Source organism: Geotrypetes seraphini, chromosome 5 (genome assembly GCF_902459505.1).
Source record: "Geotrypetes seraphini chromosome 5, aGeoSer1.1, whole genome shotgun sequence".
Classification (NCBI taxonomy): domain Eukaryota; kingdom Metazoa; phylum Chordata; class Amphibia; order Gymnophiona; family Dermophiidae; genus Geotrypetes; species Geotrypetes seraphini.
Genome location: NC_047088.1, coordinates 174085675 through 174103293, shown reverse-complemented (window position 1 = coordinate 174103293; position 17619 = coordinate 174085675). Strand labels below are relative to the sequence as shown.

At 43.0% G+C, this 17619-nt stretch overlaps 1 protein-coding gene across 4 annotated transcripts in view; it reads left to right on the top strand.

Annotated features, from left to right (window-relative positions):
• The window catches only part of LOC117361554 (MOB-like protein phocein), a 132497-nt gene that overhangs the window by 19017 nt on the left and 95861 nt on the right, over positions 1-17619 (top strand). Inside the window, exon 1 of one of the 4 annotated variants that reach the window (XM_033947043.1) lies at positions 10695-10813. The exons of 1 other annotated variant lie outside the window; for it this stretch is intronic. In XM_033947043.1, the coding sequence (XP_033802934.1) occupies positions 10793-10813 (21 nt within the window). In that variant the 5' untranslated portion in view covers positions 10695-10792. Of the gene's footprint in view, positions 1-10694; positions 10814-11299; positions 11475-17619 lie in introns of those variants that run through there. 2 more of the 4 variants (XM_033947044.1, XM_033947042.1) reach the window with 2 other exon arrangements.

The window sequence follows — 17619 nt, the reverse complement described above, 5'->3', positions numbered from 1 at the left end:
AGATTTGTCGTGGCACATTGGGCAGGAAGAGAGGTGCCGGCGTCAGCTGACTTACAACCTTCTGCCGGGACTCCTGCTTTCCTTTCGCTTGTATTAGTTTAGAGGTGGTTTCATCAGGCAGCCTCGGGGCCTTTGCTAGGCCGGCCTGCTTCGATGATGCATGGTGGGCCAGCCTAGCAAAAGCCCCAAGGCTACCTGATGCAACCACGGCTAAACTAATGCTAGTGGCAGCTGTGTGGCTAAGTTAAAAGCAGATAGTGAGCTGCTGTTAGTTAAAAGCACAGAAAAATTAAGTCACCAGACAACAAAGATAGAGAAAATTATTTTATTTTCAATATAGTGATTGAAATGTGTCAGTTTTGAGAATTTATTTCTGCTGTGTATAGTGTTTGTGTATATGAAAAATGAATGGAAAAAATTGCATTACAATGAGTAAAAGGGGTGGTATTGGGGGAAGGAGCTTGGGTGGGTATAGGGTAGAGCTGGGAAGGTCTGTAGTTAGGGGTACTCAGTTGATATTTGTTAAACTTCCCTGCTGGCATTTCAGGGCCTGTCTGGAGGGTATCTGTGCATATCAAAGTGATGTAGAAAGATTTATGGTCCACTAATCAGTTACATAAACAAATACGTGCCTGTTAGTTTTCTAGGGAAGACCATAATATCTCATCCAGGTTCAGCTATCTTTGCCTACTTACACGACACCAGACCCAAGCTAATGAGAAATACTTTTATTATGAAAATAGAAAAATATAATTCACAAGCCAGCAGCAATAACTAATTATTGTTCACAAAATATCCGATTAGATATTTGAAACTCATTACATAATTATCACAACACACTTGCTAGATAAATAAGTAAACTAATTCTTACACTCTAAATAATTCCTTATAATAATAATTCCTGATTAGCAAACTATTACAGATTATCACCAAGAGTAGCTTCACTTCTCCTTATCCTGAACCACAATAGGATTCATTTATCTAACCCCAGCTGATAAGATAATAGAATTCTGTATTCTCACCATCCAATTAGGCCTTGTCACAAAATCAGGTGAAAGGGAAGACATCCACTACTCAGCACTGAAGATAAGAATTCTTTTGGTACCGGAACAAGAGTTTGTCAGCCACTGGAGAAGCTGTAACTTAGGTTGGCAGCAAAGGTTTCCTTTATGTGATGGAATCCAGATCTGTTCAAAGGTCCGGTTCTCACTCTCAGGCAGAGAGTCACAAGAGGTAACTTTTCAGGTCTTAATTATTATAAAAGAAGTGCATGGAGAACACCTATGATAAGCTCTACAATACAATACTCAAAAGAGCAAGGAAGAACTTCTACGGTGACAAGATCTCCAGATCAAACAGCCAGAAAAGTGTGTTATTTAACATCTGGAGCTCCTTAACTTCTAATAACGATTCCTCCATGCTTCCCTCCTCTCCATCAGCGGATGTTCTAGCAAAATTCTTCAATGAAAAGGTCACCACCTTAAGAAGCTCCTTCCTGCCTGCAGTCTCCTACAACTCTCTCGTGCCCACCTATTCCAACTTTACCCTAACTGCCTCCAATCCTATCCCAGTCAACAGATCCTGGACTGCCTTTGAGCTCATTTCCGAATAGCAGGACCTTAAACTCTGCCTCAAACTGAAATCTTGCAACTGCACCTTGGACCCATTCCCCTCCTACCTATTCGAGAAAATTCCAGCACAGGCCATCTCATCTCTTACTAAACTTATAAACTCGGCCCTACTATCGGGCCTTTTCTCTCCAGAAATGGGACAAATTGCTCTGACCCCTCTACTGAAAAAAGCTGACCTAGTTCCCTCCACACCATCCAGCTATCGTCCAATAGCAAATATCCCTCTCCTAACCAAATATCATATCCACCCAACTCTCATCCTACTTAGAAAGATTCTCTATTCTACCCTACCAATTTGGCTTTAGACCCAACTTCAGCACCGAATCCCTATTGGCATCATTAATCTCTAAGGTTCAACAACTTCATTCTCATAACAAGTTCACTGTTCTTCTACAATTCGACCTTTCTGCAGCTTTTGACGTTGTCCATCATGATATTCTTGTCTTCCAACTCTCTAAGATAGGCATTACCTCCACAGTACTAGACTGGTTCTCGAATTTCTTATGTTCCCATTCTTACACTGTTAACATGAATGGCACCTCATCCTCCCCCTGGAAACCGACATGTGGAGTCCCGCAAGGTTCTCTATCTCCTATTCTTTTCAACATCTATATGTCCTCCCTGAAACTCCTCCACCAATCCCCCATAGAAACTCTTTACACTTATGCTGGTCCTCCTCGAGACAGACTTGAACCTCACTAACCTCGCAGAAAACATCTCCTCATGTATAACAAACCTCCAATCCTGGGTCCTCATTGTACAAATGAAACTGAAAGAGTCCAAAATAAAACTACTTTGGTTCGGCCCTAAATTAAACCAACTACCCACCTCCATCCCACTGTCCTCCGGCTCCACACTACAGTTGGAGTTCTCAAGCAAAGTTCTTGGCATCACCATTGACTCCTCACTATCCTTCAATGACCACCTCAATTCCTTGATAAAAAAAATGCTTTTTTAGCCTTCACATGCTGAGGAATGTGAGATCCTACTTCCATCAAAAACACTTTGCTGTTCTCGTACAATCCATCATCCTTTCCAGATTGGACTATTGCAACTCTATCTACTTAAGCCTAACAAAGAAAAGCCTCCATAGACTTCAGCTGATACAGAATATTGCGGCTAAGCTTATTTTCGCAAAACGTAAATTTGACCGTCTCACCACTCCTGTCCAAGCTTCACTGGCTTCCAGTAATTTCCAGGGTCCACTTTAAATTTGCCTGCCTATCTTTCAAGATCCTTCACGGCATCCTTCCTCCTGTTATTCCACTATCTTGGAATTCCTCAAATCCTAATTCCACCAGATCCACCCAAAAATTAAAACTATCCTTCCCCTCATTAAAAGGCATATCCCACGTTGGAAAACTAGGGACTTCCCTCCCCTTCAGAATCACTGAGCTCTGGAATAATCTTGCCTTCCTGCTTCGTAGTTTGGGCTCCCACCAACTGTTCCGTAGGCATCTAAAAACTTGGCTATTCTCAAAAATGTAACATTTCCTTCCCTCTCTGGTACACCAAGCCCCTCTAAACTCTCTTCATACTTAATCCTATAATCCCCCTTTGGAGTTCCTTTCTATTCCAGTTCTGTAAACCGTGCCGAGCTCTACTACTGTGGAGAAGATGCGGTATATAAACCCAAGGTTTAGTATAGATGCGAGTTCACCCACGTCCTAACACAGACTAAATTATAATTAGCACCTTTTCACTTGGATCTCGTCAGATGACCTCCACTGACCAATCCAGAAACAACTTAGATGAATAGCCTTTCTGTATAGAGTCTCGTACAAGCTGAGACAGAGGCGCCTTCATTAGATAAGACCAACACAGGAGCAATTCCTCCCCCAAGATTCACACAGGCTGAGCATGGAGGCATAACTGTATGTCCTTGACTAGAATACAATTCTGGTACATACCAAGAATGCATTAGGCAGAAACAGCAAAGATGTGTTCTTCTTTCTCTTCTTGCTAGGTTCAGGCTGGAATGATTTCTTGCAAATAATGGTTCAGGCTTGATGATGTCAGAGAGGCCTAACCTTCCGGTGCAAATAAGGAAACACCCCTACAGTGATGATGTCACATGAGCGTAATGTCATCATGGCAATGTTCTCAAGCTGTGGCCACTTTCTTTAGTGTACCCCGGCCCAAAAGTTTGAAACTGCTCTAAACTCATGCAAGCGCTTTCCTGCGCCTGTTCTTGATTGTGAGGTGGAATCCAATCACTTGCATGTTACAGTAGTGAGGCGGGCAACGTTCCAGAACGTAAGGTAACCATTGGAGCAATGGTTGAGGCAGTGCAACTTGTGTGTGTGTCTGGTGCTGGAGGAAGTGAGAGCTGAAGGTGGTTGCAAACGCCTGTTATAACTGTTATAATCTTTTGTTAATTCAAACGAAAAGGAAAGATTTATAAACTGAAGAGTTTTACCTCATGCAAAGTTGTAATTTCTTTAATAAAACATTAACTATTTTTTCTGCGGCCCTCCAAGTACCTACAAATCCAAAATGTGGCCCTGCAAAGTGTTTGAGACCACTGGTTTAGTGTCATCTGCAAATATAATTACCTCATTCGTCGTTCCAATTTCCAGATCATTCATAAATAAGTTAAATAGCACCAGTCCTAATACACTCCACTGTTTATTCTCTGACACTCCACTGTTTATTCTCCTCCATTGAGAAAAATGACCATTTAACCCTACCCTCTGTTTTCTATCTGATAACCAATTCCTAATTCACAACTGAACATTGCCTTCTATCGCATGACTGTTTAATTTTCTCAGGAGCCTCTCATGAGAAACTTTTAACAAAAGCTTTCTGAAAATCTAGATATACCACATCAAGTGGCTCACCTATATCCACATGTTTATTCACACCTTCAAAGCAGTCAAACAAATTGGTGAGGCAAGATCTCCCTCGGCTGAACCCATGCTGACTTGATATCATAGAACCATCTTGGGTACAGACCTGTATAATTAGTGTGCCCAATATCTAGGTCCTGACCATCGTGATATTTCCTGCACACTCTGGTCTTGGTTGCAGAAGGGGTCGCTTAAAACCAGAAAACTGCAATTCAAGAAACTTATTGGGTAAATTTCACCTACATTGATTATAGCTGGAGTTTCTGAAGCAGATGTTCAACCTTGAACTACTCCAGCATTAACACCAACAAGCCATTGCACCTCTTCGTCTGTGCCACCACCATTGTAAGAAAGCTAAGAAGCATAAGTCTTTCTTTCCATCCAAACATTCATTGGCAGCGTATTGCGTATCATCACCCTCGATGCACTCTAAGCGTTGACACATTGATGCCAGATCACCATCTCTATAGCTGGTATATCCTGAGGTATGCCTCAACACACAGTGCAGCCAGTAACTAACGTATCCTTGTCCATATCAATATTGGCGCCAACTCTGCAAGAACATCTTTGAGTGCTGTTAGTCATATCCTATGCAAATTCCTGCATCGGCATCCCCAATCTTAGCCCATTCTGAGTACTGCCCTCAGATTTCATTGAGGCATCATTCTTGGACACCATAACGTCAAGTATCCAAGTTGAGAAGATGTCATCTCAACGATCTACATCGGCAAGGGCTTCCATCAAGGAGAATGACTCAGACCTGTGATTATCCTGACATGTCTGCAGATGAATCTTAAGGGATTCCTTCTGATCCATCTCCTCCACCTTTTCGTTAAAGGTTGCCTCCAGAAATTCTATCATTGAAAAGGAAATTTATTTTGTAAAATATATTTATAAAATCTATATATACAGAAGGAAGTGATGTCACTAGGGTAGATGGCTGCTTAAGTGGTGGGCTCTGGCTTTAGCTGAGTTTTCCTACATTAAATTTATTTAATTCGTTTTATATCCCATTCTCACCAACGAACTCAGAATGGGTTACAGGTTAACATACATAATATAGTTAACAGGTTACAATTTGCTATAGGGTGAAAACTTGTACTGTAACTTGGCCCAATATACAATTTGCCATAGTTACAGTACAAGTTTTTATCCTAGCATGACACATACTAGGGATCTAATACCAACATACATAATATACAGTTTACAGGTTACAATTTGCCATTGTTAACAGTGCAAGATTTTTCAATACAAGTTTTTATCCAAAACGTGACACATACTGAGGATCCTAGTACCAATATACATTTCTTTGTAATCCATCAGTCATGGGCAGGTGAGTTAAGTGAAGAGGTATGGTTCTGTTGTTTTCTTAAAGTTCAGGAGTTCTTCAAGGGATCTGATCTGTGGGGGTAGTTGATTCCAGTGGCTTGTATGAAGTGAGAGTAGGAATGTCATTTGGCAGTTGAAGGGCACGACTAGGGGGCATTTTAAGGCATATGTCATCCTGGGAGTGGAGAGACCTGTTCAGCACGGAGGAAGCTTGGTAATCGTAGCTTGGTATCATGTGCAAGGAATTGAACGCTAACATCAGGCCTTGAAGACGCAACGTTTGGGTACAGGCAGCCAGTGAGTCAACGATAAAGCCTGGGAGCCAGGGTTATAGACATGTAGGTTTTGTAGAAGTCTGCTGCATTTTGTACATGCTGGCTTCACGTCATTCACATGAAGGGCAGCGGGCCCTGTATATGACTGATGCGAAGCCTTCCCTCCGATGTCAGCATACTGCAGGCAGGAAAAGAAGACGAGCTTCTCGGCTAGAGCTACCTCCAACCCCTGCTGTTATATGGACATAAATGTGGGAGGCAAACGCGGGACACAGAAGGAGGCAAACAGGACACAGAAGGGGGGGGGGTCAAACGTGGTAGGCAAATGCGGGACACGGAGTTGAATGTGGGAGGCAAACACGGGACACAAAAGGGGGGGGTCAAACATGGGAGGCAAACAGGACACAGAAGGGGTCAAAGTGGGAGGCAGACAGGGTCAAACAGAGACAAACAGGACACAGAAGGGGTCAAACGTGGGAGGCAGACAGGGTCAAACAGAGGCAAACGTGGGACACAGAAGGGGGGGAAGTAGCTAGGGAGTGGACACAGAAGGCATGAACTTGAGAGGATGGAGGAAGGGAGGAAAGAGATGCTGAGGTGGAGGAGGGAATAGAAAGGGAGAATTGGGTGTGGGTGTGTTAGTGAGAGGGAAAGAGATGGTCATGTATACGGGGAATGGAAGAAAGGAAAATTTTTGGTCATAGGGAAGGAATGAGGTATATATGAGGGGGAAGAAAAAGATGAGAGGGAGAAATGTGGTGTTAAGGGAACAGTGGGGCAGATTGAAAGGGATGCAAGAGGGAAGAATGTTGGACATAGTGGTGAAGAGAATGGAGAGAGAGATGTGGCATGGTGCTGGAGGAGGGTGATAGGAGAAATGTTGGGCATGGGGCTGGTGGGCAGGGGCGAAAGATGCACATGGTCCGGAGGATGAGAGGGATAAATGCTGGACCATGGTAGGAGGAACCAATGGACAGGAACAGAAGAATTTACAGAAGCAGAAAAAAGAAACTGGAACCAACTTGATGGAAAAATAAGTCTCCAGACAACAAAGGTAAAAAACAGAATTTATTGACTAAAATATGTTAGCTTTGGGAAATGTATATAGCAGACTAGCTGATGCCCCGGCGTTGCACGGGTATTTAATTATAGCAATAACACTGTAAATGGATTCAAATAAAGATACTTTATAGTGGTGAATGAAATTATTTTTTTACAGCTTAATAAAAAGTACAATATTCAAATTATAATGTGAAATATTTGACAAAATGAATACAATACAACTAACGCAAAACGTGATTATAAACAACATTTTTAGTTTCACCTCCTGGAGCAAGAACATATAAATTCTTGGGTGAACCCACCCTTGAGCAAGCAACATAGAGTTGTGGGCCGCGAGACCCCCAGAACATATCACCCCAGGTAGTGAGGGATCTGCATACCAAGTTTTGTTCAAATCGGTCAAGCCGTTTTTGAATTACTGTGAGAATGGCAGCTTTTTACATTTTTTCCATTGACATGAATGGGTGAAATCTGATTTTCTGTTTGTAGCTCCACCCACATGTGCAGGTGGGCCGCGAGACCCCCAGAACATATCACCCCAGGTAGTGAGGGATCTGCATACCAAGTTTCGTTCAAATCGGTCAAGCCGTTTTTGAATTACTGTGAGAATGGCAGCTTTTTATATTTTTTCCATTGACATGAATGGGTGAAATCTGATTTTATGTTTGTAGCTCCGCCCACGTGTGCAGGTGGGCCGCGAGACCCCCAGAACATATCATCCCAGGTAGTGAGGGATCTGCATACCAAGTTTTGTTCAAATCGGTCAAGCCGTTTTTGCGTGATCGCAGCACATACACACACACATACATACACACATACATACCTCCGATTTTATATATATAGATAGATGTCTTTGTACTGTGTTCAAAAGAAAAGGAAATGCATTTCTAATTTTATTTCTAATGTTGAAGTACTTGCTGACCCTTACTGTGTGCTGGTGGGGATCCCCAAGCACCGCCAGCAGAGCACTTCCTCTAGAGACAGCCAGAACTCGCTTCCACCAAGCACAGCAGTCGCTGGCAGCATCCATGAGCTACTGAGGTGCCAGCATCTGTGACTCAGGGATGCTACTGCTGCCTGCCAAGCTTGGCAAAAGAGACCCCCGGCCAACTGCATAGGATGTCCTCAGCTGACAGCTTGGGGGTCCTCCTCAGCTGAGTATTTATATTTACATAGAAACCCATTTACAAAGTATGTATTCTTCCCAATTAATATTTCCAAATTAATAAAGTGTCTTTGCTTATTTGTAAATGGGTCTCTACCAGAGCCTTTAATTCAGTAGCATAATTAAATGAAATAACTACTGAAGTTTATAGGGACGAGCGGGGACGGGCTTGACTCCTAGCAGGGACAGGTTTGATTCTACCAGGGATGGGTGGAAACAGGTTTGATTTCTGTCCCCATGCAACTCTCTAATCTGAAGCACAAGAGACCTGTGATTGTACTTTGAGAGAGCCCGCTGCTAGGCCTTTTTCAAGCCCTTCTTGAAGAAATGCTAGCACCACTGCATTCAGGGCTGTAACCAGATTCTCATTCTGTTAAGCACACCAGCTCTGGAAACTCCTTCCATGCCTTCGCATAGGCTAACAGTGTTGTTGTGTTTCTTGGACCTCAGGAGAGTGGCAATGACCACTTCTAAATAGCCTTTGTGCGCTAATGCTGCAAGCTCAAAAGTCATGCTGCAAGAGCTCTGATGTTCCAGGGCAATAGTGGCCTGTGTTAGCAATCCTGGATGACAAGGTAGACTGAGATCCTGGTCCCACTTTAAACCAAAACAAAGCAAGGAGAACTGCAGTAACTTGTACAATGATACAGGCAAAGTTTATTAAAATAATTGCGGTTAAAAACAACACCTTAAAATTAAACCACGGGATCCAACACGGTCCGTGTTTCGGTACACGCCTTCTTCAGGGGTCCTAGGTTGGAAAGGAGTCAAATTGAACCGTAAAAAGCATGCTGAAGCCTGTGTGAAGATGAACGTCGAAGAGCAGCTTGTATGTAGGCTGATAGATTTCGAAATCTATCAACCCACGTACCAGCTGCTCTTTGACGTTTCCCGCTGAGTACTGATGAAAGCACCTGGAGCCATGAAAATTACCTTGACCAAACTCCCTAGGGGCCTGTGGTCTGTGCTCTAGAAGAGACTTGGGTTTGCGATCCTGTACACTAGCCATCAGATCATCCAGCCCTTTATCAAAGAGCAATTGACATTTGCAAGGCAATTTACTCAGCTGCTTTAGGCATAATCTCCTGCCCACTGTCTAATGTACAGTCTTCTACGGGCAAAGATAACATTTGCAGAGACCTTATTGACACTCTGAAAAGATCATACAGTGCATCTGCCATGTAATCCACTTCCTCCATAAGAAATTGAGTGTCCGCATCATTTTGTCCTGCAGGGGTCCAACACTAAAGGCTTAAAAAACCTGCGCACTGTCCTCTCCATGATCCAGGACCACTATCTGGTCAGACTCTGGTATTTTCCAGCATGAGGCCGTATCATCTGCCAATAAGGACCCCAACTGGGAGAGTGACAGCATAAAAACCAAATTCTCTTCCTCCCAGTCTTCATCAGACCAGCTTCCTATATCTCGAGCAAAGTTTTGCTGCAGGGCACATGCGCTCTGAGCGGGAGAAATTCCTGGCACTACAGCTGCCAAGACCCCCGAAGGGTTAATGCCGATGTAATTCAAGTACACTTTGTACATCATACTAATAAATTCCAGTGCAAAGCCCTGACCAGGATGCCCCAAGGGACTCGGCAGACGCTCCTATCTCCCCTCGTGGGATTTCCCAGTACTAGCATGGCTGCGCTTCGCTGGGACCACACTGTGTATTTCTCAGCTCTGACCAAGATTTCTGACCTGGGACCCATGCTAGCTGGGCTCTCCAAACCACCAGGTAGTCTAGGGGAGGCTAAGCCCAGTGGTGTTGAGTGGGTGAGCGGCACCCATTCTCCATACCTTTTTAATTTCGGCGTGAGCAGCCACCAACTTACTGCCCATGTCGGCTTCAGCACTCTCTCCGACATCACTTCCTATGCACAGGTCCCAGACACGGGCAGCAAGTTGGTAGCTGCTCGTGCTGAAGTTAAAAAGGTACAGGGGAAAGGAAGGGGCGCACACGTGGTAGGGGGAGGGGTGGAAGGAGGAGCAGAGAGGAGGAGGAGGGGTGCCTGGGGTGGCTTCTGCCCCTCTTCACATGTTACGCTGTACATGGAACACAGATGATCCTTGGCCTGGCATCCACTGTAAATCTGGCGGGCCAAGTGGGTGTACTGCAAAACTGTCCCTTGGCTACAGTCTTTATCTTGAAAGTCTGCATTCTCCCGCAGCCAGAGATGTCCTAAGACCAGGAGCCTCTGAGGCACATAAAGCCTTTCTTCACCAGATGATTAAAAAAAAAACCCAAAATACATAAACACAAGCAGAAAAAAACAGGCTCCTACCACCTGGCGTATAGAGAATAACATGAGTACAGGATAGCCCAGGGAGGTGGGGCAAAAAAAATGCAAATGAGCCTACACCCACTCTGCTTACTTAAAAGGGTGTTCTGCACCCATTGAGTTGACGCTTATCACTGGTTGGTTTAGTCGGTCTATTGCGTTCATATTTTTGCAGCAATAAACTATACAAGTATCCTGCTCATGTACCCAAGAACTGACGAGGTGAGTTCCAAAAATTAACACACGATATCCATAGGATGTGTGGAATTTCCCCTAAAGGCATTTATTCGTAATATACTGTATAAAATATTCAGTGAAAATAGTCCTAGAATTCCCGAAAATAAAAGCTTGCATTAATAGGAACCAACTTTCCAAATGATTGGGAGTGCTAAATCCAACAGAAATTACTTCTCCCTGAACAGTCAAGTTCGATACCGGGATGTTCAAGCACCCACAGAACGTACCCCCATGCTCGCATTTATCCAGAATACAACTTTGCCTCCTGAACAAACTGTGGCACTTATCTCTTTGTGACATAAAGCGTTCTTGACGAATCCTACGCTGTCCCTAGAAACCGAACGCCACTTCTAACTATCGCCTGAATTCAGCGAAACTACTTGAGCCGCCTACGTTCAAACCACCTCTCCAGCCCCCTCGTTCAGCCAGTCTACCGCTAGTCTGCGGCTGCGCAGTGCCGGCCGGAAAGGGTGAGGGCTCAGCTGTCTAGTCTCGCTGTTGTCCGCCCCTCCTCTTCCTCTACCAGCGACTGCGGCGGTCGCTTCAGCCGCACATCCGGGTACTACGCCGCACACATACTGTCACTATGGTCATGGCGGAGGGGGCTGCAGTGCTGAGGAGGAATAGGCCAGGAACTAAGACGCAGGTAAGCGGGGCTCCGATAGGGGTCCTTTCCCTATCCGGAAGCTGCTGACATCTGGGTCCTTTTATCTGATATTCTTCCCACCCCGGTGGAGACAGTGAGGCTTCGTCCAGTAGCTCGGGGCCGGCAGGGGAGATGGGACCTCCGGTGAGTTGTGTAGAAGTGTTGACAATGGTCAGGCCTTACCCCGGGAGTTGGAGAAGAATTCAGCCCAGCGGACTGCGAATCGTGTTTTTCAATTCCTTCCCTCTTTCGTTAGAGACGAGTAAGTGATGGTGGTTAGGCGGCCTCCTTTAGCTGCGGTTTGACAGGTTTCTTTCTGTTCCTCTCCCAAGACAATCCGAGCAGTCATCATGATTGATTCAGTAAGTTGGAATGCTGTTACTTTGCTGGCCTTCCCCAACACACCCCTGTTATCCGAGGAGCTGTCATCCTAATGTGTAGATTCTCTAAACGATTTTGTTTTCCTTTTCCCCTGTGGTTGCGAAATCCGCCTGGATCCTAGGCCAGGTCCCTGTGAACTGAAAGGAGCGGTGTGAATCCGGAGGCTTGGAGACCCCCCTGGCTCTCCTATATCACGGAATAAGATTAATGTTCTTCCTTTATTTTAAGCCGAAAAAAACATAATTATTCTGTTCCTAAAGTTGCCGGTGCCAGACTTTGGGTACCACAGTTATAAATAAACTTTTTATATTTATTTTGTGCCCATAATGGAGGTCACTGGATTCATTGGAATGTGACTCAAGTGTTATAGAATGAGATCAAAAGAAATGTTTGTGAGAGAAAATATGTATTTTGAATATGTAAAACACAATTAGATTGAGTAACCTCTTTTTAACCTTCCACATTCAGATAATTTGATTAGCATGACACTTTTAGCCTAGTCTTAGTTGACTGTACTCACAAATGGACACTGCTGGCTAAATCAGTTTTGTGGTTACTTTTAGCTATCAGTTTGTTGTATTTCTGCCTAATTTTGATATTACAGATATAAAGGGACATTACATTATGGGGTTGTAAATCCTCTTATAGCTCACTGTAGAACTGGAGGAACTTACTGGTTTGGGATTTTTTTTGGGCTGCAAGCGAAGGATGGTGGTACTTTGGGAGGAGATGTTAATAGACCACACATGTCACAGGCCCAAAGGATTTTTCCTATGTTGTCCCAGTGGGCTCACAATCTTACTAACATACCTGGGGCAGTGGTGTGTTAAGTAATTTGTTCAGGGTTACAAGGAGCAACACTGGGCTTGAACCTGCAACCTCAGGGTATGAGACTGCAGTCCTAACAACTAGGCTTTTTTAAGTGTTTAAAAATGAATTTTTATTGAATTATGTCTTCAATCACATATAAACAATGTAAAAACAGAAAACAATAATAAAAGCACACAGGCAAGATGTGTCTAATTACAACATTAATATGAATAAATTCATCTACATCAAAGGAAAATAAGGATTCAAGATAAGAAATGATCTATTCCAGTAACTTAAGGGGAAAGGGCACTCATACTAGTACTGCCTGATTCAGGAAAAAAAATTTCAATTCGATTCAGCCTATTGAATCAATTTTTTAATTCGATTTTCCTGCTCAATTGGATATTTTTTTCAAACATCCTGGTGAGTTTATTTTATAGCCTCTTCACCCACTCCACCCCCTTTGTCCTCTCCCACCCACACTGGCGCTGTGGTGTAAACAAAAAAGACTTTTCCTCTCTCTGTTAAATCCTAGTTCACGTTCGTGGTCTAATACCAGCTCTGGCAGGATACACATTTCAAATCTGACACATTGTAATCACAAAACAGAAAATAAAATTATTTTTTCTACCTTTTGTTGTCTGGTCATTATTAAAATCGTTTTGGCCCCAGGCTCTGCAACAAACATCTTCTGATAACTTGACAGGGTCTCTTGCCCATTTGCCGTTTTCTTCTTTCTCCATGCTAACTATCCATCTTCCATTTCTGTCCTCCCCTGCCCGCCCCCAGAGGCCTGGCATCTTTCCTTTTTTTTCATCTCTATTTCTGTAGCTGCTGTGATGGACCCCACCTTCCCCAGATCCACCATATTTCCTTTTCTCAACTACCTTTTCATCCAGTATCTTTCCCTCCTTCCCCACCAGCTCTCCCTTTCTCTTTCTAACTACCCTCCTATCCAGTATCTCTACTCCCCTCTTTACTATCCCTTGTGTCCAACTTCTCTCCATTTCTGTTCCTTCCCTCCCTAAATCCCATTGTCCATCTCTCTTCCTCTCCTGTTTTTAGATCCATTATTTCTTCTATCCCTCCCCCCATCTCCCCTGTCCATGATCTCCCCCAAGTTCATCTCACCTCTCCATGATTTCCCCCAAGTCCCCCTCCACCATCCATCTTCTCCCCTCCACCAAGTTCATCTCTCCCATCCATCTCCCATCTTTCCTTCTCCAGTCCACCAACTCCTCCAACATGTTGCCAGTGGCAGTAGTAATTTAGCGATCCACTCCTGCCGCCACTCCTTGTGCATTCACTACCGCCACTCCTTGTGCATTCACTACCGCTGCTTTTGCCTGGCCGGGGAGAAGAGAGTCTTGCTGCCACCGATCTACACCACCGATCTGCACGCAGAGACCCGTTCGGGCTTTCCCTCTGCTACCGGAGTCCTTGCTTCTGATGTAACTTTCGGTTTCACAAAACCAGAAGTTATATTAGAAGCAAAGACTCTGGTGGCAGAGGGAAAGCCCGAACGGAAATCTATCAAGGGGGCCAACGAATCGGTAAGTTTGATTTTTTGCCAAAACAAATCGATTTGAATTGATTTGAATCGCAAATCGGGCAGCACTAACTCATACAGTGTTTTAAGTTCTCAGAGATAACAACTTGGACATTTATTTCTTCTATTGCCTGAAAAAAATTAGCTGATTAAGAATTATTTGTGGTTTTTTTTTTAAATTTTACTTTCATAAATGATCAACAATTACATGGAAAACTGAAGAGAAAAGTGGCATTTAGGCCAAGACCATAGTCTCAATGCCAGAAATTCTTAATGCCCCTTCTAGGAAATCTTTGTTAAATCAGGAAAAAGAACTAATTTTCAACCCCCCAAACAATTCATTCATGTGTCAGAAGTAAAAACAAAAAACATTGTAGTCAAATTCAAGAGCAAATGTAACACCCAAAGTTTTCCCTAAGTGATAACATCCAAAGAAGATTCTATGTAAGATTCATTATGGCCCCTTGAGCCTGAGTTACTTTTTCATCCAAACTTCTACTATCTGAAGTAATGGGCTTTAACTATAGGTGGCAGTGATTCTGCTGGTATTTTTAACATTTCCATAAGAGATTTTTTTTTTAACCATATCATTTGGAGTTATCAAAGGTGGCTTGAGAATTTTCCAGTCTTAAATTATAACATCAGATCTTCTAAATGTTCCTGTCTATGGTTCTTAGAGTTCTCATCTTTTACCAAAGCAATAGTTAGATTTTGTATCTGCTGCATGTTGTTCTCTAGTCTAGAGAGACTACTTTGGTCACTTGTGGCCCGCTCGGAGAGATTAGATCAACAACAACTTCAGCAACTGTAGTCAAATCATTCACATATTTACCAGAAGGTATAAGCAAAGAGTCATTTAGCCCTGATTGGCCTCCTAGAGTGACTCTAAAGTCACAGGACTAGGCTTTTGAAATTCCCAGATCTCCAAATAAGAAGTGGGCTTCCCCATGTACTGGAGAATGTCACTTGCAGTATGCTAACTTGTCACATTGCTAATACAGGATATGATCCTAATGCAGCTTCCATGTGAGCTGAAACAGCCAAGGGAAGCCGTCCAATAGTGGCAGATCGAACACTTTGGACTCAAGCCACTCCCTCCCATGCCAAACTGCTTTCAGGTCATGGAGGTATTTTCTTGACTGGGTTGAGAGAAGCATGGTCCTTACTACTATCTGTAAGCAACACTACAGAATGAGTGGAGACAGTAAAAGAGGTAGGCTCTTGAGAGCTCCTAAACTCCCAATCTGAAGTGTAGTCTGGTGTTTGAGTTCTGGGGCACAGAGAAACACGTCCGGCTCACATCCTTCCTCTTCCCCAGAGTTTTTATGCCCCCTTTCACAAAGCATTTTAACACGAGCTGGCAAAGTAAACGCTCTGAAGCCCATAGAGATTTAAAGGGCTTCATGGCTTTTGCCGAGCAGCACTCACTAGCACTGCTTTGTAAAAGGAGGCCTTAATCAGGTAACAGGTCAGACATTGCCAGAATCACTGAGACATCAGAAGCTCCTCTAAACATGTTCTGTTACAGTACCATCTTGGCTTCTTTTTAAAGTGTTAATTGTGCCATTATGAATGTTTTTATGCAACCTACCCCGAGCCCTTTGGGAGGACAGGATAAAGAATGAAACTGATAAAATGCATGTCACAAAAGGTTCCTTTCTCTCTTGGCCTGTAGGGAGCTCTTCAGTGTTTCCTCCTAATTGAGATGAAGAAGGGCTATTTATGTAATGTATTATAATGTCCGCCAACTCCCAGCTAGGCCCAAAGCGGATTACAGCCAGATAAAGACAAAAGAAAAGCAGAATAACTGCTTTTTAAACAAGTGTCTTCAACTTCTGTCATGTTTCTATTAATGTAAATGCGCATGAGTTGAGTCTCTTTCATTTGAAAGGAAGCTCTGCAATGAGAGGGCATAGGATGAAGTTAAGAGATGATAGGCTCTGAAATAATCTAAGGAAATACCGGAACTTTTTTACAGAAAGGACGGTAGATGCATGGAACAGTCTCCCAGGAGAGGTGGTGGAGACAGAGACTGTGTCTGAATTGAAAAGGGCCTGGGATAGGCACGTGGGATCTCGAAGAGAGAAAGAGATAATGGTTATTGCGGATGGGCAGACTATTTGGGCCATTTGGCCTTTATCTGCCAACATGTTTCTATGAACTAATAGATCTCATTCCTTAGGGCTCCTTTTACAAAGCTAGCGTTTTTAGCGCACGAATCGGATTAGTGCACGCTAACCGAAAAACTACCGCCTGCTCAAGAGGAGGCGGTAGTGGCTAGCATGCACGGTATTTTAGCGCGCACTATTCCGCACATTAAGGCCTTAACGCATCTTTGTAAAAGGAGCCCTTAGATAATGAATAATTCAGGCCGTACAGGCTTGGTATTCAATACATTCCTATAATGAACACAGTGGATAAGAAAAAAAAATCAAATGTGTATCTACTGGTCATGTGAAATGTGATATATTGGGAAAAGAAAACAAACAGATCTATTAAATACTCAGGGCTCACACCTTTAAAAACTTTATATACCAAACATACCAATTTTAAAGATAATTCTAGCATGCACTAGCAACTAGTGAAGATGGTTCAAAGAAGTCATTTTTATCATCTTTTTTTTTTTTTAATGAAAAATCAGTTTAGCTGCTATATTTTGCAGAAGTTGTAATTTGGAATACAGTTTGCTGAACTACCTGAATAAAGACTATTAAAATAATTAAATGTTGTATGTTGATTTTTATTTTAAATCTCTTCTCCTTTGCTTTTATATTTGTAGCATGAAAGTGGAAGGTGGTGGCACGATGAGTTTTAAGCGAGCAGTTGCATCTGTTTCGGTATCCTATTGTAGGAAAGACAGATGTGACTGCTTCAGAGTGTTGTAATGCATAGCAAATTGAGATGTGCCCTATTCGTATCTATTAGCGTTTACATACATTTTGAAACTGGCGTTTACATACATTTTGAAACTGGATGGAGTATGTGTTAAGCAGTGAAAGTCTTGCACTGGGTATAGTGATCTTTAGTTGGGGTGATCTGGATTGGCCACCGTGAGAATAGGGATACTGGGCTTGATGGACCATTGGTTTGACCTAGTAAGACTATTCTTATGTTCTTATGTTTAGAATATGGGATAAGGTGATGGTTTACCGTAATTCTTTCATTATCTTTTCTTTCACATAAATTTCTAATGAAATTGTTCTTTTATTGTACCTTTTTTTTGTAAGTACAGTGGTACCTTGGTTTACAAGCATAATTTGTTCCAGAAGCATGCTCGTAATCCAAAGTACTCGTATATTAAATCAAAGTTCCCAATAGAAAATAATGGCAACATAGACAATTTGTTCCACAACCCAAAAGCTGCTATACTGGGAGGAAGTGGCGAGGGGTGGCCACCTGTCTGGA